This window comes from Akebia trifoliata, chromosome 4 (genome assembly GCF_017979445.1).
Source record: "Akebia trifoliata isolate Shusen 1 chromosome 4, ASM1797944v1, whole genome shotgun sequence".
NCBI lineage: Eukaryota > Viridiplantae > Streptophyta > Magnoliopsida > Ranunculales > Lardizabalaceae > Akebia > Akebia trifoliata.
In genome coordinates this window covers 6202714-6225978 of record NC_141378.1, presented here as the reverse complement: position 1 = coordinate 6225978, position 23265 = coordinate 6202714, and the positions used below count along the sequence as shown (strand labels likewise).

Sequence of the window (23265 nt, the reverse complement as noted above, 5' to 3'; positions counted from 1 at the left end):
CTAATTGACTCACCCCACACTTCAAATCGTTTTGATTCTCTAAAATATATATATTTATATATTCCTAATAAAACTGGTTTACCAATTCAACTGAACCGGTTTTAATATTGGGTCACCCATTGAACCCTATAGGTTTGTCCGGTTTTTAGATCACTCCAACACTTTTCTGTAAAAATCATAGATGTGATATTATATGTTTCCTTATTCCCTCACAACCTTATCTTAATCTGCTAAGAAAAGACACTTTAAAAGTTGGTATCTTCTTTCCCCCTTTTTATAATGGCTCTTTTTTGACTAATCAACCCTAAGCTTATCTCTCACTACTACTAAAGCTCCTATATTTCATCTTCTTCAAATACAATTATTCTTTTTCAAAACCACTTTTTTTTTCTTATTTGACTCGGTCCATTCGATCAAACTTGAACGAGTCAAATCCTTCTAAACCGATCTATAAGTGATTCCACTACCCCTACGTCCACTAGATAAGAGTTGAGAAAATTTCGCTCACTGGCCTCTGAGTTTTCCATAATCAACTCGGGCTTGTCGAGTGTGCAAATCAAATCTATAATGAGGATTTTTTTAGGATTTTAGTTCACATCCTTACAAAGATATGGATTGAAATTTTGTAATAAACAATACATGCTCAAATACACAACTCTCTATCACAAGTACCAGGTGTCCTTGTGACATATCAAATATGTCACGCTTCCATTTTTTTAAAACCACCCTCCAATACCCTAAGGGTATGTTTGATTGCATGGAAAGTCACTTTCCATGGAATTGAAATCCATGGAAAATTAGTAATGGAAAATAGGTAGGGTTGGAAAATCAAATTCCATTGTTTGATTTCACTTGGATAAAATCATGGAAAAAATATGAGAAAAAAGAAGAGAAGGAAAAAGAAGAAGAGGAGAGAAGGGGGAGAGGAAGAAGAAGATGACAAGGAAGAGGAAAGGGGGAGGATGTGGCGGCGATGGCGACGACGGTGGCGACGGCGATGGTGGCGGTGACGGTGGCGGCGACGACGGTGGCGGCGGCGGCGACGACGGTAGCGGTGGCGACAATGGAGGTAAGTGAGGAAGATGGGGGGAAAACGTGGTGGTGGTGGTGGTGCCAAAAGAGGTGAGTGATGGAGAAGAAGAAGAAGAAGGAGAGAGAGAGAGAGAGAGAAGAGAGAGAGAGAGAGAGAGAGAGAGAGAAGAGAAGGTGGTCGGAGACGGAGCCGACGGTGACGGTGACGATGACGGCGATGGTGACGACGGCGATGGAGATGACGACGGCGGCGACGACGAGGTTAGTGTAATGGTGGTGGTGGTGGTGGTAGTGGTGGTGGTAGGGAAGAATTGAGGATGGAAAATATGGGTGGATTTCATTTTCCCACCCATATGGGTGGGAAAGTGAAATCCATGATTTAGTGGACTTTTGGAATGGGGTGGAAATGAATTTCCATTTCCATGTGCAATCAAACACTTGAAAAATGTCATTTTCCATGGAAATTGATTTTCCACCCTATTTTCCATGTGCAATCAAACATACCCTAAATGGTATCCAACTTTCAACAAGCTTATATACTAAAATAAAGATTTTGAGATTACCAAGTATCAAACTCTTAAGCATTCGATCTTAACAGGGTAAGCAAATCAAACAGGTGGTGGGCACCCATTAGTCTTGTAGTGATTTTCAAGAAAAATATAATCTTCCACTTAGTTTTTTTGCGGGTATTTTAATGGAAAAAGGATTTCCCTTTTATTTGTACCTTAGGTTTGGAGCTGTGTTTTCAAAAGTGACATTAGTTCTTAGTGCTTTAGACATAAGCCCTATAAAGTACATACGTGGCTGCTGGACATAAGAGATTCTATTATTTTTCTCATTTGTCCTTTCTAGAATCAATCTAATGTAATCTACTTGATTTTGATCCTTATGAAGGCATGTCACTCTATGAGCTTCCATTTTTAAGATTTCCTAAAATGCCCTCATGGTAAGTTTGGGATTCCAAAATCGGGTCTAGTTAGTCCGAACTTTTTAAAACTTGTTCGACAAATTTGGACCTCGTGTATACGATATTTCACTTTGAAGTACAAACCCTAATAACAAGAATCTTCTATCCAAGATGTTGTCCTTAATTTGGATTCCTCTCTTGTGTAGAGAAATCAATCAAAAAACTATAAAGAAAGATACAATCACATATAAAACACAAAGATTTTTACATGATTCCCTCAAGATTGAGGTATGAACATATAGATCACAATGATTCTACTATGAAAAGAAAATTTGTAATTACAAATAAATCCTTTAACTAAAAATAGAAATATCTACCCCTAGAAAAACCTAGCTAGGGTTTTACATACTAACAGTGAAATTACGAAAATACGATTGAAAAAATCTCTCCAAAAAATTTGTGTGTGGCTTGATGAACAACACCTTCTTAATGACCTATACCATCAGAGACTCCACAAACCATAACAATCTCCCACTTATTTTTTTATCATAGAATAGTTCGATTTCTAATTTTTTATGATGCTCCCACTTTCAACATAGAATCCTCTTGGCAGTTTCAATATCTAAGGTTCGAACAAACACAAAAAAGAGTGGAAGTGTATTTTGCAAAACATGTCAAGTGATGGTGGTATTCTAGGGATCACCTCTAAGTTAAAGAGATGGATAGAGATTATTTGATAGGGGCATCAAATAAATTGATTGATTGAATAATTGAGATTTTGTTGGCCACGGGTGCTGCTTAAGTCACCCTACATCGAGTCTCCTACTTTGCCACCTATACTACCATGGTCGATTTAAAAAATGTGTCAAATCGCATGGGACACAAACCAATGAGACAGTGACACATGAGAAGAGAAATACAAGTTACTTAAGCAATGGATTGACTCTCATTTTTTTTTTCTTTTGCTTTAAAGGCAAACTAATTCCCCAAGTAATCCTACAAGCCTCCAAAAACATTAAACCTTAAAAAAAAACCTTTTTTAAATTATTTTTGGAGTTAATTATGGAGGAATCAGGAGACCAGGTGTTGAGTAACTACCCAACACCTGGTGTATAGTATCTCATCACTTAATTAAGTGGGGTAGAGTTATATAGATATAAATATGTACTAATGACACAGAATTAGGAAGACAAGCTTCACCAATAATCAAAGAAAAGCTTGTTTAAATGTTTGGGGGAGTGATGGATGGGCCCTTGGGTTGGGGAATTCTTGAAGAAGGGTGGAGGAAGGGACCTTGGACTTCTGAAGAGGATAAATTGCTCGTTGAGTATGTTAGCTTGCATGGGGAAGGAAGATGGAATTCTGTTGCAAGGTTTGCTGGTAAGAACTCCTTTAATTTCATAGTTTTCCCAACTCAGTTTGTGACTCAGTATAGACCCAAGAAACTAAGTTGGGTCACTGAATTTAAGGTTTAATACCAAATATTTTAGCAAAAATAAAAAATAAAAAAAATCTTTCTTTTATTATAAGTCTTGAAGACTAATTTAGTTTACCATTTTTTTCTCTCTCTCTTTGGTTGTTTAGGTTTGAAAAGAAATGGGAAGAGTTGTAGGTTGAGATGGGTGAATTATTTGAGGCCAGACCTCAAGAGAGGGAGAATAACCACACAAGAAGAGAATCTCATTTTAGAGCTACATGCAAAGTGGGGAAACAGGTGAGACAATAGTGTTTCTTATAAGTTTGTTTAGTTTTATATGAATATGAGAACAAGAAAATCATGATTGATTAAGAAAATTATGATAATAGGTGGTCGACAATTGCGCGGAGCTTACCTGGAAGAACCGATAACGAGATCAAGAATTATTGGAGGACCCATTTCAAGAAAAAGGAGAAGAGTTCATCAGATCACTCTGAGAAGTCAAAAACCCGACTTCTAAGACGACAGCAGTTTCAACAGCAACAAAAACAACGACAACAACAAGAACAAAGCCAAGCTGATATGAAAAAGAACATTTCTCTACTAGATGAGAATGATGATCAAGGTAGGCAAGATATGGTCTCTATGTATCCCGACTCGTCGCCTGATGATCAATGCATACTATCTTTCATGTTCAGCGGTGACGCCTACTCAACAGAAGCTTCATCTAGTGAGGATATTCTATGGGGTGGCTTGTGGGACTTGAATGACAATCAAGTCACTCCATTTCGTTGATCACATTCCAAGTTACTCTGCCAAAAAGACGACTCAAAGCTTTACTCTCTTTAGTATGAAATTTTGAGTCTCTCGTGTCTACTATTTCATCATCAAAGCATCTCGAAAGTGAGATTAGTTAAGAGTAGTATAAGATTTTGAACTTTCTAGTTTTAATGAATAATTGTGCAAATTATATTGTTGCTCGAAAAGTCGAGAGTTGTAACTATTTCTAAACTTTCCTACTTCAAAAGGTTAATGTTGGAAATTTACTTTCTGTCTTTCATGTTTAGATATCATCACATACTCTCTCTGTCCTAATGTGGTTTGAAGCTAGAAAAGTCCTAGAAAAAAATATTTCTACTATAATCAGTCTTCCTTTGAAGTATTTTTGCCAAGGACATGGGATTGTGAAAACAAAAGAGTTAAAATCATTTCCTCAAATTTGGAGCAAAAGGTTATAGAGATTCTTGCCTAAGATTGTCAATCAATTGGATCAGATCTCAAATCCAATCCATTTTGATCCGATAACTTAGGGTCTAGATCAAAGATTTGAGTTTTGATAGACCCGATCTCATTACCTATCGGATCAGTTCTGCATCAACCATGTCCCAATCTAATAGGGACTTGATCAAATAATATGTATAGTTATACTTTTATCAAATTGATGGGATCTGATTTAGACCTGATTCAACTGTCATCGGATCAGAATTGGATCTAAATATGGGCATCTACTAAGGATTCAATCCGATCCCTCCCTAAAAATCTTCTTTTTTTTAAGTTTATTTAGGGTGATCTACAGTTATAATACACCGGAGTGATAATATCAATACATCATAGCCCAAAACTTAATCCTTAGGAAAATTTTAACTGAACAGAAATTTCTTGTGTTTTTGCTTTTTCAGAGTGGTAAAATTTTCTTCTGAGGGCCTATTTGGAAGTTAAAAAATACCTGCAAACAAGAATTTTTTTGGGTGATTTAGACATGCCCCCATGTTTTGCTGAATATTAGAGATACCCCCTATGTTTTGAAACTGATGACATGCATCCCTTGACCTCAGTCTTCAGAAACGTAGGGGGGCATGTTTAAATCACCCTTTTTTTACAAGAAATTTTAAATTTTTAAGTAGGTGGATCCAAAAAAGGTTTTTTTAAAGGAAAATGTTTCCAAGTGTCCAACCAAATAAAGATCCTAGAAAAATATATTTTCAGAAAAAACATTCCATGGAAAATTAATTAGCTTCTATAGGATGGGGTCTACACACTGTAGCTCAGGTTTTCACGGTGAATTAGTCGATTAGGTATTTTTTTTTCAAAACTCAGTTAACCATTTTGAATTTGTTTTGTTTTTTCTGTTGTGAATATCTAGATGTTTTTTAAGATTTTAAATAATTTGGATTAATATAAATTAAAATATTGTGATTTTAGCGTCTTTTAATACAGATTATAACATTGAAAAATTTATTTTTAAAATTTATACACAAGGGTTTGACCCAAGTTGGATAAGTCTAGTCAACCCTGACCAGGGGGGAACGATCCAAATCTCAAAGATCTGTTCTTAAAACTGCTCTAACATCAAATACAGGAACACAAATGCAGGTAGTAGAACACAAATTTTCTAGGGATCAGTACATGGTTCCTAAAGGATCCATTTCAATTGGAATCTCCAAGAAAATTCATCCCATGTCAGCTGTTCATTTGATGGAAAACCTCACACATTGTTTGACGATCTGTATGATATGGGTCTGGGTCAGGACAAGTTCGTACAAAAACTTGAACCCAACTGCATCTCTAATTCAACTAGATATGTACATCATGTCGATATTTGACCTGATTCGATAAGTATTGGATCAGGTCTGGATCTGATCCAACATTTATTTTTTCTTCTAATCTTTACCGATCCAAATCCAAACCCAACCCATTGACAGCCCTACAAAATCAACATCAACGACATCTAGTTGTTTTGATTCGAGTATTTTCATTGATAGTTTGGGTCATTGGATAACTAATTGGCTCAGCTCAATCAAGTACATACCGGTTTGTGTTTATTGAGTCGTTATTGATTGATTTGTGTGTGTGTGTGTGTTTATTGACTCCGATGTGCCGAAAGACTGATTCAAAATTTTTCTACATCCCCATAATTTGTTGCACCTCGCACCACATGGCTCACTCTTTGAGCCCATAATCCATGAATGTTTGACCCATCTCAAGGTAGATCTATGCCAAAAAAAATCAGCCTCATTCACCATGATTTATAGCCATTTTAATCGAGTATTTTCCATTTACTATCTTCTCACTCTGTCAGAACCTTCAACTTTCATGTTTCTTTGCACATGAGTTAATATCTCAGTCAAATGTCTCTTAGTTTATCATCTACTGATGCGACTCCTACAATCTCATCTTTCCTAGTCTCGTGTTTGCTCAGTCAATCAAATGTCTCTTAGTTTATCATCCATTTATGCGACTCCCTACATTTTCATTAATAATTTCATCTTTCCTAGTCTCGTGTTTTCTCAGTCGTTATTGATTGATTGGGAGCAGGGGGGGTCGTGGAAGAAGATGTTCTCATAAAAAACACAAATTCCCGACCGTTGCAACACAAAATTCAAAAGTCAGGATAAAATACATATCCCAAGGATACATCACATGTCCCTATGATAAATCCCAAATGTTGGATGTATATTTAGATGAAAGAATTGTTACAAAGCACTTGAAGCTACACATTTACAGATAAGGCAAAGCAATGGCTGACTGTATTCGTTGTTAATCAGTCCCCTGACACTTGTTCTAGTGTGTGTCAGTTCCACTAACTAACAGTCTACTCACATTTTTAGCCTTCCTAGGTTCAGCTAGAAGTGATTTATCTCAATCAGACATTTCATTATTCATAGCATATCAGAGATTTCAAGGTTAAATATAGAATGCAACTAATATCTACAGTTTATAAAATAAAATGCTGATTTTTCAGATTTCACGTAGCAGAGAAAGTTTCATTTCAATTAATGAAACAAATGAATAATCTGCTTAAGTAGCTTAAATTGACATTTAACAACTTCGAATAACAGATATGATTAAGCAGAAAAAATAAGGGAAGACACCAAAACTATAATTTAATCTTACAGGCATCCTAACAAGGTGGTGGCCTCATCTTGCAACACCTTCCATGCAGCATTTACATGCCTTTCTTCCGTCAGTGGAGCTCCCACTACAAAACGTAGAATGTACTTCCCAGAGAGAACCTGCTCAAAAAGGCCATAACAAAGATACCCAATCATGGAGTACAAAGTTTCATTCTGTTCAGGAATGTTTCAACCGAAAAGGTATGGGTTTTTTTTATGTATCAGAATGAAACGTTGCTATATATTTTAAGATTTCGAATATATCGATATGTTATGTGAATGTTTCATGAAACGTATCGATGTGCACAGAAAAAAACTGACTGAAACTCAGATTTTTTGAAATGTTTCGTGAAACGTACCGAAACATGGTAAATACAATTTTTTGCTACTAAATTAAGCATTAAAAGACTGTAACTTTTAAGATTTATTTAATCAAATAAAAAAAGATTTTTCCAAAGGAAGAGAATGAAACGAATGTTTCGCTACATTGGGAAATGAAATGTTTCAAGGCTAAACTAAGCATTAAATTTTGTTACTTCTATGATTTATTTAATCTAATAGAAAAGAATTTTCAAAGGGAATGTTTCGAATTTCAATCCATTCTGAATGTTTTGGTTCCAATTCGGTTTTTTGGAAAACCCAAACAACAGACTTGAACAGGATTTTAAACTGTGTGCTCAAAATAATATGCAAAAAAAAAAAGAAGTCAGGTTAGCTATGGAAGAAGTCTACCCAAAGGTTTCAAACTTTGTACCCAATAGAATGGAAGAAAAAGACAAGGTTAAAATATGAGCTTACTGTATGTGATATAAATATTTTTCCCGTTGAATTTACAGCATCCAGTAAGTCGCGGTTGAGTTTATTTCCACAATCTTCATCATCATTTGGAGGCAGAAGACGAAAACAAACAAGTGAAAATGTCCGAGGTACAACAATCTGCACAGATGGAAGAATAATTGAGAGGGCTGAAAATACTTGCAGAAAATCGCATAAAATAAATCTCCAAATATCTTAAAAGGTAGCAGGGGGATTTACAGCGGGGCCACTTGCCCCAACAAGAAATTTAAAAAAAATATAAGGATCTATATGCTACAGTGATTTTTAATTTATATAGTCGAGATATAAATTAAAATTTGTTACTTAGTATAAATGAAAATTATTACTTAAGCTAGTCTCAAGATTTCAATAAAATAATTGTGTTGTAAACTTAATGAGGAATTTCAATAGCATCATAAAGTCCATATTGCTTCTAACATGGTTACCTCAAATCTTGGGTCAGCAGCAACATATTCTTCAAAATGTTTCGCCAATTTAATATGATTTCTTATGTAACTTTGTAGGTTTTCCAAACCATATAATCGCAAGACCATCCACAGCTTTAACGATCTGCAATACAATACTCCTGGTTAGACAGTTATATATGCTTCTCTGGATCCGAACCTTGCAATGGATTAATCTTTTGAGAACAATTGCAAAAGAAAACATGGGCAACATAATGTGATAAGAACTATTTGTGATATAAATATGCATTTGAAAATGTCATGGTGCCATTAACTGATAACAAAATAGACTAAGACTCTAATAGGAATTATTTGCCACTAGAGGTTTGTTTCTTCATTACATCATAACCTGGATTCCATTACTAACTAATCTAAAAATCGATAGCAGCCAAAGGCGTATATAATAGCATACAAATGACCACTCCCCACCCTTACAGATTGTGTTGTAACTTGGATATGATCATATTGAATTCATTTAAATATTTTCTTTTCTTTTCTTTTCTCTTCTCTTCTTCTCTACCATTTTAACAAACACACTAAAAAAACAAAATTAGTTGGTTCAACTTGGGAAATTATTGGATCAAAGTGGCTACCTAAAGATATCTATCACAAAACAACATATTTCATCCATTTCAAAATTTTCATTTAAAAAAAAAAAAAAAACAACATTAACAAAATTAAAAAAATAATAAAAATCCTTAGATCCATGCTCTTATATGGTTCGTTACATAGTGAAATCCTAAGGGGGGTATTTGGTTGAGTTTCAAGTCTTGAGGTGCCGATTTAAAGAGGAGATGAATTTTAGGGGTATTTGGTACCTGCCTAATTTTATAGAATATGGATAATATGTCATTATGTGTTAAAATCGGAGGCATGCTAAGGGCATCATAGGATGATATTTTTATTTTTGATAAATATAAATACATTAGAAAGTAACAAAGATTAACAGGACCTTGAACACATCAGATCCCATTTAAAACAAAATCCTCAAAAAATATACCTTTGAATTCATCAAAGGTTAAGCAGAACCCAAACACAACTCATAGACTGAAATTCAGTATGATTTAAATTGAAAGAGAATTTGATTTTAAAAACTTGCATCATTAATAAGTGGATGGTCTCTTGAGGCACAACATGAAAGTCATAACCAAACACCCCCAGGTGGAAGCTCCTTCTGACACTAAGTTTCTATAACATCAATATCGATTAAATTCCACACAGAGTAACTTTTTACAGAAATACAATCCAAACAGCTTCTTAAGTAAATCATAAAGATTTCAATAGTACACGGAAATGTTTGCACCTGAACCGTCGTCCAAGAGGAATTTGCCAATCTTTGAAATCCACTACCATGCTCCCTTGTGAAGCCTGGAAAATCAGTAACATCAAACAAATAGACAAATATAAATCATTCATTGCTCGATTCTAGTAACTTGAATCAAAATTAAAAAAAACAGCACAAAGTATGAACTAAACATTTGGCAAATTACAGAATATCAAAGAATGCAAAGAGTATGGGTATATTTTTTCTTTGTTAAAGAATGCAAAGAGTCTCTAAATTTTGAATTTTGTATTTCTAACATGCACCTGCACCTATAAAAATCCTCTCTATTACTATGTTTTCTTATTTGTACATGTTATGAAAAGGATTTATACAAAAGATAATAATAATTATTATGTTGTGATTAACACAGAACATCAAGAGAAAAGAAAACTCCTACAATTTTTTTGGTTGTTACAGTCTATTTTCTTTAGGTATTGTTATGTCCCAGTAAAGCATATAAAAGTGATTCAGATTCTTGGATTCGGATCCAGCCTGCAATTGGAACTCATTTGACTCTCCACTAGTTCTCGATCCCTCATTCCTTCCCCCCTCATCATGTAATATACCCATCCACGGAATTCCTTTGTTCCCTAAAACCCACCAAATTCTCTCTCTAGAACTCTATCACAAGCCTTCCTCAAGCCACCAAAATATACTTGAAAATAAATGTGTTCCACACAAAATACACTTGTTTGATTAACCAACTTTACCCACTAAGGTTTAGGGTACCCCTAAACAACATGCGTACACTATGCCTAATTTGCCTAGAAGAGCTATTTAACTCAATATGTACCAATATATTCTCAACAAATAACTATGCTCAAATACATGCCAGTCAGTCATGTTATCAATGTCTCAATAAGTCCTAGCAATATCTGATCATGCCATTGAAATTGGTAATAAAGTACACCATACAACTTCATGGATTCAGAATCTTCACAAACCATCTGGCAACCAGCTCCACAATAGATCAGGCATACAGAAGATGGGAAGAAGCTTACCTTATTTTTCAAATATTCTGGATTTGTAGAAAGGGCTTGAATCAAAGCTCTTCGGTCCTGTAGAAAAGAAAATTGCATAAGATGCTATCTAATTTCATATTTGAAAAACAAATAATGATATATATAATAAAATACAACTGTGGACCCACCTTTGCTACAGTTTGTAGGGGATAAATGTCCCTTCCAACTACAATGGAGTGATTGGGGTCCACACCACCCCACATTTTATTTCTTTTCCTCTTCACCCCCTTCAACTTTATTCTCTTTTCTCTCCTCCCCTCCCTCCTTTTCAATAATGTCCCTCCAATTTTACTGTCTTCCTCGTTTACCCCTTTAACCCCAAATAGGATTAACCCCGAAGATTTTTAATGATACCCCTACAAATTTACTTTTCCTCTTTTACCGTCCTAACCCCAAAGACGATTCCCTTGCCGTAGGCACTGGTGAACTCTAGTATATATATATGAGATGGTTATCACATTAATTTATTACTAACCTGATTTAGTTATCATATAAAGGGAAGCACCTTTATTGCACAACACTATAAAATGAAGCTCCATAATCAAAGCCATATTCCATATTTCGTACATTCATTTCTATCTAAAGCCATGTTTTGTTTTTTACATATTTTACTTATTAAAAAAAAGAGGATTTTTGCACAAAGATAAAATACAGTCATGCATATTGAGGTTTTCATGAAATACAATTCAAATGAAGCTTTGGAAACTAGTATTTTATTCCACAGTTTAAGACAAATAATTTCAACATATTTATAAAAAAGAAAGAACAAGTTCAACATATATTTTATTTTTTTCCTTTTTTGATAAGTAAGTAGGTGAAGGCATTGTTTTGATACTCGGTCGTGATATTAGCACTCACAGACTATTGCACCTCACCAGGGTGGCAGCGTCAAAAACATGTTCAGAATATATCAAATATATAAAATGGCATACCTTAACCCAGAGAACCGAGCAATCAAAATTTGTGAGAAACCATTTATGTGCATTCATATTAAATGAATCTGCTTCTTCGACACCATCAATATAGTGGTGATATTCTGGACATATACAAGCACTTCCAGCATATGCAGCATCAATGTGGAACCAAATCTCATCATCCTATTAAGAATAGATGACATGGTAAGTGCTGTTATATTTGCTAAATCTTCAAAACTGCTAGAGTACACAACAGAAAGTTGAATAAAGACAAAGTTAACAGGGAATAGGTTTTCGAAGATGCATTTTCTTTTGCACAAAGGAAAGGACGTATCATTGGGTTTCAAATTTTGTTCAAACCAATCAGCTAGTCCTCCCGTAAAATAAAATAAAACAAAATAATTTTCTTGGAAGGAAAACAGAGCTATCGAGAATCTAGTTACTACTTAAACAAGCCTTAATTTTATGAACCCACTCCCATCACAGCATCCTTCCATAACCCAAAATCATAAAAATAATCCAAAAATAAATTACAATATGACGTTTCCTTCTTTAATATAAACCGATAGAAAAAGTTGGAAATTCATCTAGAAGTAACAATATTTCCCTCGTGCAAGAAGTAAGGCCCATAAAGTGCAACTATTAAGGGACACTGAATCAGCAGAAGTAAGTAAGTACAATGTACTGATACAGGAATATTGTATCTATTTATCTTGAAAAGATTTTCGTTATTAGTTTTTCAAAATTGTAACTTTTATACGTGTTACCTTTGCTATCTTTCCCAATGCAAATAAAGGATCTATGGCTGTTGAAGAAGTGGTACCAACCTGAAAATAACCATGCCAGATTTCTCCCATCAGCCAAATTATTTACATATCACACACACACACAAGCACGCATGCACACAAATACGCATACACACGTACGCATACACAATAGGGATACTTCAATTTGATGTATTTTTGGAATGATTTATGGCAAGGTGAGTGTCCTCTGCATGATACTTTTCCCTCTACTTATGCCATATCCTATACCAAAGGCACCCTTGTTAAAGATTGCATTGCTCCAGACAATGACGATGGAGCATGGAATTTGGGTTGAACAGAAATTTGAAAATTGGGGGTTGGGGGTTGGGAGTTGGGAGTTGGGAGCTCAGTAGTTTTGGCAATCTTTTGGGGGAAATTGATTTCGGAAGCAGATAAGAAAATTTCGGTAAGGAACTCTAATGAGGTATTCTCAGTTGGATATATCTTCCATGTGATATTCATTCAAAGGTGGACTTCTTCATTTGAACACTGATGCTCAACAAGATTACCGTGGCAGAGTATTTGATTAATGAATTTTTTTTATATGCCTAACATGATATTCATGTGCAAAGCCTGTGAAGAATAGATTGAAAACTGACTATTGAAATTATCTAGTTTCTATAATTGTAATCTTTTTCGAGTTATTTGGCATTCATTGACTATTCCAAAATCATATTTCAAGATGTTTGATGGTCGGTAGTGATGTGTTCTCCATCAAGGAAGAATATTATGAAAAAGCCTTCCTTCAGTTGTTCGCTGGATCAGCTAGGAGGAAGGGAACAATCACATTTTTAAGAACAAAGAATCCATAACAACTCTTTAATCATGAAGAAGAGGGCCTCTATGCTTTTTGGGTTTTCTATTATTTCAAAGATTAAAGGCGACCAGTGCAAGGAATTTAATTTAGATAAAAGAAAATAGTATGTTGATTGTGAGAACCTTTGTAATCTCTCAATTGTTTCTTCTTCTTCAGAAAGACATCTTTCATAACCCTCTTTTGTAACTATTGTACACTTCAAGCTTTAATTAATATGTACACATTTTATGATGCAAAATAAATAAATAAAAATATCCACCCCCCTCCCCCAACAAGATTAATTAAATGAAGTTTGATGGGAACAAGATTCTATAAATCTCCCTCTTGTCTCTCCCAATGATGCTTTCTAAATGGACATTGCATTCTTAATACCTAAGGTAAACAGTGTGATCCTATTTTTAATTGTCTATATGAATTCTGCCCAGAAGAAAGATCTTGTTAAGGCTGAATTTTTACTCGGAACACTTAAGCATCCTAAGAATGTATCAGGATAAAAATATGCGAAACAAATCGATGCAGACTTATTTGGCTCTGATTTAGACAAGATAATCTAGCATCCTCGTCCCACATAACCCTCAACTGTCTACTAGTGCCCAAAGGTAAGAGAAGGGATAGAGCACACACATTAAACAAAGCCAAACAAGAAATTAACTTTGCTTCTTAAACTATAGGAGCCAACTTTATCTTAAATATATAGAACCTAATATTTTTGGACTGTACCCCTAAATATAAAATATCAATTAACTTTTGGGGGAGTGGCTGGTGAGAAGTAAGTTATCATGGTGGGATTCAATCATTGAAGTGGACTACACACCTTTGTCCATCATATCACTTACTCTTTTTTCACCAACATGGATAAGTACGGAAAATCTATTAAAGGAAAAGTCAAAAGAGGGTACAAGAGACCCAGATTGTAAAACCCCGAATTTTCAATTCGTATCTCGAGAAAAAATAAATAGTATAATTTAAGAAAATCCTGAAAAGTGGGACTTAGGGTAAAACTGTAGGACCTTGTTTTGATCATTTTTAATAGAATCTGACCTCACCATTATATTCAAAATGATCGAAAAACATAGTTTAGCCTGTAAGCACGCTCAAATGCGAGTCCGAATATAAAAGTTTCAAAATCCTCGATTACAGGATCAGACCAGGCTAAAACAGTGACTTTTTGTTAGAGAAATAATTTTTAAAATTCGATCATACCATTGGGTTCATAACGAAAAATTATTCAACATAGACTATTTATTTGTCATTTTTGGAAATCAGGAAGTCGAATTATCGCCAAAAACGAAAACGACATCAAGTTTAGGGGTCACATCAGGCCAAAAATGTAAATTTTTTTTGGAGACATAATTTGTAGAAATTGACTATACCATTAGATCCGGAACGAAAAATTAGGTGAAATAGAGTATTCATTTGTCAGTTTTGGAGTCCGGATGATCAAGTTATCATCGATCGAAACAATTGATAAAATACCGAATTCGTCCCACATTTTATTTAAATAATATTTTTAATTTTTTTTAATATGTCATCTTCCCCAACGCGTCCATACGGCCGAGACATATAAAAAACAAAATTTTTTTTTCTCTTCGATCTTCCATCTCAGATCTCTCACAAACGGCTCACCGTCGACGATCGACGCAGAAGGGAGAAATGTCCGCAGCTACGTTCTCTACAAAACCCACCCAACCTTTCTTTGTTTCACTTTCTATTTTACCCGATATCGTTAAAAATCAGTCGTATTTGGATACGGAAATTTCGAAACTTTGACCTCGGATTTCGTCCGTTTCCGGGTCAAACCGTCTTCCGTCGCAGAAGGGAGAAACGTCTGCAGCCTCATTCTCTACATAACCCACCCAAATTCCTTTCGTTTTCTCGTCTTTTTCACCCCATATAGTCAAAAATCAGCCGTATTTTTATACGGAGATTTCGTAACTTTGACCTCGGTTTTCATCGATTTCGGGGTCAAACTGTCTTTCGCCGTAGAAGGGAGAAGAGACGAGCACATCGAGATCTTCGAAATCACCAGGCCAGTTTCGAAAATTAGCCGCTTCGAAATTCGGTCCGTCTCGATTTCCGCGCCAATCGTCTCGATTTTGCACACACGCTTCAATCATCTCGCCTAGAGATTGTAAGGAACTCTCAATTTCTATTAGTAATCATAGATTGTGAAAATTGCATTTAGGATTTTATTGAAAAAATTTGGATGTATTTCTGAAATATAGAATTCTTTGTTTATTTCAAAATTTACGCCAGAAATTGCATGTTTGATATGTTTAATTGTATCTTTAACAAATTATACGTGGGTAGAGTATTATAACGGGTTATTTCCATAAATTGGGTCTTGTGCACTGTTCGGACCCCGTTTTGATAAAAAATTTGTTTTCTTTTTCAATATTATTGATAAAAATAAATTCTTTAGTTGGAAAATGTGATTTAATATTCAATGAACTCATATTGAGTTGATGAATATCAGAAAATGGATGTTTTATTGAAGAAATTGCAAATTGTAAAAATCGGAAAGAGGGAAAAAGGGCATGAAATGGTAAAATGTCAGAGTCACACCCGAGGGGTGATGTCTGCATTTTACGTTGTTGTGTTGTGTGCAGGTTGGTGAACAGATATCCAGGGATAATATTGTTGGTTGCATGTTTATTTAAATTTCTGTTAGCGCGAGGCGCTCCGTTATGTTATTTATTTTAGGCCGGGTGGCCACACTTGCATGGTAGGAAACTGGATATCTATTATCAACCTTGTATTGTTAATTTCTCTTTTGTTTTCAAAAAAAAATAATATATATATGTAACTATTTTGTGAACTGTTAAAGAGTTTGTGAATGCCTGAAGGGATAGTGCGTCATATCATCCGGAGTGGTGTACTATCCTGGGATGTACGGTAGGGACCACCAAACTCATACGTGGTATGGGACGCGTATGAGAGTGGAGTCACAACTGGAATCCGGGTTTATTCCTCTCTATCTTTACCAGTGAACTTGTAATGTAAAGGTGGTCGTATACGAATGGTTTGCATATTTGGGAATCACATGTACGCCTGATAGGCATAGACGAAGATGATTGGTCAGTGATCACTAACAATCTATAGTAGTCGAACGTTCTGACACATCGAAAATAGACCCATTGCTTACGGTCACGTCAAACGGCCAGCCTGAGCCGGATAAATGGTCAACCAAGTGTGGTAAGTGCAGCGACCGGCCACAAAATCAGGAACTAAAAACCAGAGAAGAATTGTAACATTATGTCCCGACTGGGAGCGATCCAGTCGTGAATCCCAACTCTCTAATTCCAATACTCCACCATTGTGTATTATGTATCTGTTGTTTATTTTGATATATAAAATGAAATCCATGTTTATTATTTCCCTTTGATCAATTAGATTTGTATAAAAAGATAATGTTATAGTGAGTACTGCTGATCGATGTAATGTGAGTTTTAAAATGTTTAGTTGTTCATCCCTGGCTATATGTACCAGTTAATCGTAATTTCTTCTGTAAAACTTTGACTATTTTAAAATGATTCAGTATGCTTATTCGTTCATGTTAGGAGGGGTTATTGGCAGAAATTGTTTGTTTCCCTACTGGGTAACCATTGTTACTCACCCTTTCTTTCTCCATTTTTTAGTTTCAGATCCGAAGTTTGGCGAGGCAGATATAGAGCACGAGTGAGAATCATCTGGTGGGTCAGATAGACAGTCAGAGTTCATCACTTGGTGAGTATTGGGGTTATTACCCCTAGTGGTGTCGATTTATCCGAGAGTATTATACATGTTGTTCTGAGTGTTAGGATTTCTGTTAGAGTGAGAAATTTTGTATAATCTTGTATCCTGGTTATTCTTGCGCACTCTGATCTTTCGTACGTTATTAGACTTATATAGGCTTCCGCTAGTATTATATTTTATATCTGTATGCAGGATTGTATGCCGTTTATCAGGTGCTGATTAAACGCCTTGGATTGCTAACATAAACAGAGGAGACCATGCCGAAATTTTGAGGTGCCACCTAGTACCTCGAGATCTGACATGGGGATTTGTGTTAGCGTTCGGCGGGGCGCCACACAGATCCTTAGAGCTGAGAAGACCTACAAAAGCGGTAAGAGAAAGGGGAGCCATTAAACGTGATGTGTACCCTAATTACCCCTATTATTTTGTATATTTTCTTGTCTCATCTTCTCTAAACCTCTGTGACTAGGATACAACTTAGCAGACCCCCCTCTTGGTCGCATAGTCCTAGTGATTAACTCAAACAAGAAAATGAAGATAATGAACACTGCCAAGAAACATAAGGGCCATTTGGAATTTTTACAATTGGTGAAAGAAATTTGAAAATATTACTAAATTAATACAATGGAACAAAATTTATGTCAAGATGTCAATATTATTTGTTTCTTACAGTAGCAGATAGGAAAAATGGTATTAAACCAGCTGCAATGTCTTTGGAGATGGCTTCACGAAGCACATCAGGCGAAAGTGCATAGTTAGTGGAAGAGTCTGTTTTCAGCATCCTACAATTCTCTGGATGAATACCTCCAATCTGCCATCATACAAGAAACATTGATTGAGAATATAATTCAGCTTCTGTATTTAAGAAAGAATATCAGCCATTAAGATTTAAACTCTCAATGATGTCTCTGACATATCCAAGCCTGAAATGAATTCCAACACGACACACTCGTGTAATCATGCAAAATTGGTTCAAATCCCAAAATGAAAAATAATTCACACACGATCAAATCAAGATTTCAAAAAAAAAAAAAAAAAAATGCCACCCCAAGTGATAGACGCCCTTGGTGCTGAGCAAAGCCTGGGCACTTAAGCTAGGGCCGAATGACCGAACTTGCAAATGATCATCATCACCATCATTTTCCTTATCCCTAATATTTGGAGTCATAACAAGAATTTTTTCCTTCATTTAATTCTACTGAGGTCATATCTTCCATTAAGGCCCAACTAAACAGTAGAATGATTTCATAGGAACCAGTTTTAACTTCAGCAAAGCAGGTATCTTTGCAGAAAATTAAATCTAGAGGAGCCAGGGAACTGCAAAATCTCACCTACATATCAACTTTGAAGATAAGGAGTAGACATGAGTTAAAGATTCTTCCCTGGAATGTGAGGGGGTTAGGCAGCAAGTAAAAGAGATTGACAGTTGTGGGGACCAAAAAAAAACAGATCTCATCCCCAACGTACACATATTGCTCCAAGATAAGGACCATCCTAAGATTCCTGACATGTAGGTTGGAAATCCAGATACCCAACTTCAGTGAGAGGTTGAGATAATCACCACAATCCCACTTGCATTTTTCCAAGAAAATAGAATCAACAGTAACACATAAAAACAGAAAAAGATAAAGGGAGATACCGATGATCTCAAAAACCTCTGTAATCAAACCAAATCAATGGGAAATCCAAAGAAAAGGGGAAAATGCCCAAAGAATTACTAAAGGGATAGACACAAAAATAATAAATTTAAAAAACAAGAAATGAAGTCTAACCCAAATCGTCCATTCGATTCTCCTGTCATAGACGTGAATACAATACATTATTCATCATCTAACTTGAGCATAAGTGCGTCTTTGGTGCCATCTATGAGATACAATTTGAAATAGAATGATCAATGGTATGAATTATGAGATCAATGTCCACTACATCAAAGCATTGTATGGGGTCGGCTGAATGAATCATGTTCCTCAATTCAATTCTATCAAGAGCCACACCTTTTCTTAATCTGATCGGGATTCAAAAACATGACCAATTTACAAAAGATATAAGGGAGATGAAGAGGCAAGTACCAAAAATCTCAGCAAAAACAAGAACCCAGATCACAGCCACATCCCATTTAAGGAACAAATCTTGAACAGAGAGACACCCAGAATTTTTTTTTTTTTTAATAACCAAAATTTTATTAAAGGAGGACAAGAAGTCCTTAGAGGAGATCAAAACAAAGAAAATGTGAAACAAACAAGAGAGAAAAACAGGCACCACCCCACTCCAAGCCGGAATCACCCGCTACTAACAAGCTCCCATCTAAACAAGAAATCCTCAAAACAGTAACCCCTAAACTCAAGAACTGCTTGCATTAGTAAAACAACTTTACAGGGTCGCATTTTTGCACTAATTCCCAGAACTAGCATAAGCAGATTGTTTCCTTAATGTGGATAAATCAAACGGGAGAATCTATTATTGGAAGATCTTTTAAAGAAGAATAAACATATTGATATATAGTATGGCGATACCTGGCAGGCCTTTTGCAGAGAAGCGTGAGCTTGGTTAGATGCATATGCGACAAGTTTTGAAAGGGAATTCTTTCCAACCTTTCCCAAGACCTTATCACGAGCAGCCAATAATACAACTAAAACTGCTTCACTTGCTGTACCTTGAATCACCCCACCACCCTGCCCTGCAACATTAGACTCAACAGTCCAATTACCAACCTTAGCTAATCATTGCTAGTGAGAATTACAAAAGCCTCTGGTACAAATAAATACATATGAGAAACATAATTTGGAAAAAAAAAATGACCTTGCTTATGTTGCTATTCCGGGTGATTAGAGATTTTTTTTTTTTTTTTTGGACATATAAATCACTGACTTTAAATAAATAAGAAATCCTACAGTCAGTCAGATAATCGCAATCGTGAAATAGTTTTCACAATAAACATTTTATCAGATTTTTTTTACTATCTCTAGGACACCTGGTAGGAACGGACAAGCATCCCAATCAGAGTTTGAAGTTCCATGTAGTGACTTCAATTCGTTTTGGAAGACATCAGATTGGCCATCCTCTATTTCCATACTCTTCAACAGAAATGATCGCATTGCTTCTCAAGACATCACCATTCAATTAGGGTAAGAAGTTGATGTGACATTCAATCTCAAATCTTAAGAACAGCTTTAGTTTCAAATGAACTAGATCACTATATAATTTACAAGGTTTAAAATATCAGTATTATTCCGAGTATAGATAAACTGAAAAAACAATACATTCTAGTACATAATCATAAGTAGGAAAAATCAATTATCAAAACAAGGTTGGAAAAGTCACCAATACACTTTGACATGTAAGATAATAATCAATATATTACTCTAAACTGTGATTAATACATCAATAACCTAGAACATAATGTTTAGACCAATTAACAACCATAACCATTGTGGTTAGTTGGGGCCTTTGGAAGGAATGAAATAAGACGGTATTTCAAGGAAAGGAAGGACTAGGAAAAGACCCAATACATTTTTTTTATAAATATCAAACCCTCCATGTTTCTTTGGTCAAATTATTTAAAGAGTGTTTAGAGAGTTGTTTTTAATTTGTGTGTGTGTGTGTGTCAGTGTCCGTATGTGATATGATTATGTGGTGTTCTTTTTTCTTGTAAAATGTTCCTTTTAGTTCAATCAATACAAACAAGCCTACAACCATACATACTACAAAGAATCACACTTTTGTTCTACACTAAGGTAAATTACACTAAAGTACGTTCAATGCTTAATAAGCTAGAGAAATCTGATGTTTACAATTTTGTAACTTGTAAAGCCCCAATTTGTGCAGAGAGAGATTAGGAGATTTGCCATCTATTTCTCAGAGGATCGCTGACATGGAAAAATAGTTGAACCTTCCCACATTGAGATATATTCATATAAATTGTTTCCATTCTTACCCATTGAAAGGAAATCTTTAGGTAGCTTCAGCATTTTAGCAAGCCAATCCAACACAATCACTTCCAATTCAGTGGCAGCAGGAGAAGTCACCCAACTGAAACCCACGATGTTAAGACCAGCACTAAGCATTTCTCCTAAGAATGCAGCAGTGCTGGAATTAGAAGGAAAATATGCAAAATAATCCGGGCTTTGCCAATGGGTTACCCCGGGTAATATCTTTGCCCGAACATCTGCAGTCACCAAAAAGTTTAGCCATCAAAGTACGAACTTTTGACCAATGAAAGTTGACAACGTAAGAATCTTCCAACGTCTTGCCAATTAACTATTCTAAACAACCCAACAGAGATGATAATGATTAACAAAGATTGGAAAAAGGGTTTCTACCAAATCATTAATTTTAAACAACTAAGAACTTAGTTGAGGAACTTCACCATCAAGAACATGTTGCAATGATTCAGGATGGTTTGGTGCAGAATCTGGTAAAAGATCGCGTAGATACCCAGGCTGTGTAAGGGGACCATAAAAAGAGAAGTAAAATAAAAATAAAAAAACATGTGAACTGATTGCTTAACTAATGTCATGAACTATTTCAAATGAGTAGTTAAAAGTTCTAATCTAACCCATTCAGGATAAAACTTTGTTGCTGTTGTTGTTAAATTTCAAATCATTGCATATGCTCATGAAATTTATAGGTGACGATGGAGGATCAATGGATAAGCATGGCATGGCAATTAACAATCCATTTTTCATCAATATGGAAGACACATGTAGGAACTCTAATGAAGTTGAGAAGAGTCAAGTTGTGATGGCTAGATCCCAAAGCATCGTTACGCTTCTATACCGATTATGGGGTTCTTGTGTTCATGATAACTATAGAGCACACTCATGGTTCAACAACAATTTCAGTGATGGTGGTTGTGGCAAGCATTGTTGATTCAAGAAAACTGGTCAGAACAAAGCCAAAATTGAACTAAATTGCAAACATTTCTTTTTTCCTAATGATCAGTCCAAGGATCATCACTTTAGTACCAAGTGTTACAATCATAGTTCGTAATTGAATCTGGAAAATAAAAGAAATGTTTCACTAGAGAACGTGACGTGGCGTACCTCGACTTGACTGAGAACTGGAAAGTTTTCTATGTTTTTGTAATAATCGGCTATGAAATCTACCATCTTGTGAGCACTCTCTCTGAGTTGTTCAGCATCCATGGGCTTCAAATCATTCTCCCTGAACACACAAACAATTAAATAAATTTTTCTTAAAAAAGAGAGAGAGAGAGAGAGAGAGAGAGATTAAAGGATGATCTTACATGTTTGACAAAATGTTAGTGAGGATTTTGGATTGTGGAGGAAAATAGGGAGAAGAGTATGAAAGGAACAACTACACACCACTCTCTCTCTCTCTCTCTCTGTGTCCGAGAATTTCGATGTGGGGTCGTGCGGATATAAGATTCTCAATGACGGACTCACTCCAATTACTATTTGCCCCCCAACGAAATGGACAAATCTACAGTTAACCAATGGAATGTTGCCATCTGTCATAGTGGTGATTAATTGTAGAGTGCTGACATTCTAAATATAAAGTATTCACTTGCTTAATACTCGGCTGACGTGTTGTGAACACGGAATCATTTATTTGTTTTCTCGGGATCTCAAATTTGAATGTTATTTATCGAGAAAACAGATTTATGATTCTGTGTCCAGTACATGTCAGCCGAGTATTGACTGAGTGAAGACTTTCTAGTTAGCAAATCTTCCTACTTAATTATACACTTTGATGGATGCACAAAATCTCAATGGGTCTCACCTAAAAATCAGTATCCATCAGATTATTACTAAATACAGTATGATATTTTTACTATTCGATAACAAATTATTCTTCTCTCGAAACGTCCCAGTATTCTTTTAAGAACATAGCCTATAGTTATTTATTGCATTAACTATTTTCTCACTGCTATTTCCCTTAATTTCATGTGTGACTCATCAGTATAATTTTCTTGGTAGTTAGTTGCACACATCCCTTGTTTCTATAAATTGGTACCATCGAGTTTCATGGCATCTAAATATTATTAGTAGGGGGGAGGGGGGCAGAACTTCCGACTAAAAGAAAAGAAAAAAGCTTTTGACGAAAAAAACCACTTCATTTTTTGGTTTTTCCACACGTTTGATGGATGTAGATTGAG

The 23265-nt window shown here is 35.4% G+C and overlaps 2 protein-coding genes across 4 annotated transcripts; one reads left to right on the top strand and one right to left on the bottom strand.

Moving 5' to 3' along the window:
• The first annotated feature begins 2878 nt into the window (after positions 1-2878).
• Positions 2879-4151, top strand: MYB305 (myb domain protein 305). Its single transcript, XM_086438864.1, has 3 exons — positions 2879-3319; positions 3524-3653; positions 3746-4151. Exons 1-3 carry the CDS (start codon positions 3166-3168, stop codon positions 4149-4151), a joined length of 690 nt encoding a protein of 229 aa, XP_086294990.1. The 5' UTR covers positions 2879-3165.
• Positions 4037-22551, bottom strand: AAS (Pyridoxal phosphate (PLP)-dependent transferases superfamily protein). 3 transcript variants are annotated; one of them, XM_086438863.1, is made up of 14 exons: positions 22393-22421; positions 22190-22310; positions 21514-21586; positions 21082-21312; positions 19661-19824; positions 17818-17958; positions 12557-12616; positions 11808-11972; positions 10855-10911; positions 9833-9897; positions 8512-8635; positions 8048-8185; positions 7251-7369; positions 4037-4168 (listed from the first exon to the last, which is right to left on the bottom strand). In XM_086438863.1, coding segments are annotated over exons 1-14 (1494 nt in total). In that variant the 5' UTR covers positions 22395-22421; the 3' UTR covers positions 4037-4134. The 3 variants fall into 3 exon arrangements, with proteins under 3 accessions (XP_086294989.1, XP_086294988.1, XP_086294987.1); XM_086438861.1 differs by lacking the exon at positions 4037-4168 and having other exon boundaries at positions 7100-7369; positions 22393-22551; XM_086438862.1 differs by lacking the exons at positions 21514-21586; positions 22393-22421.
• Positions 22552-23265: the final 714 nt, after the last annotated feature.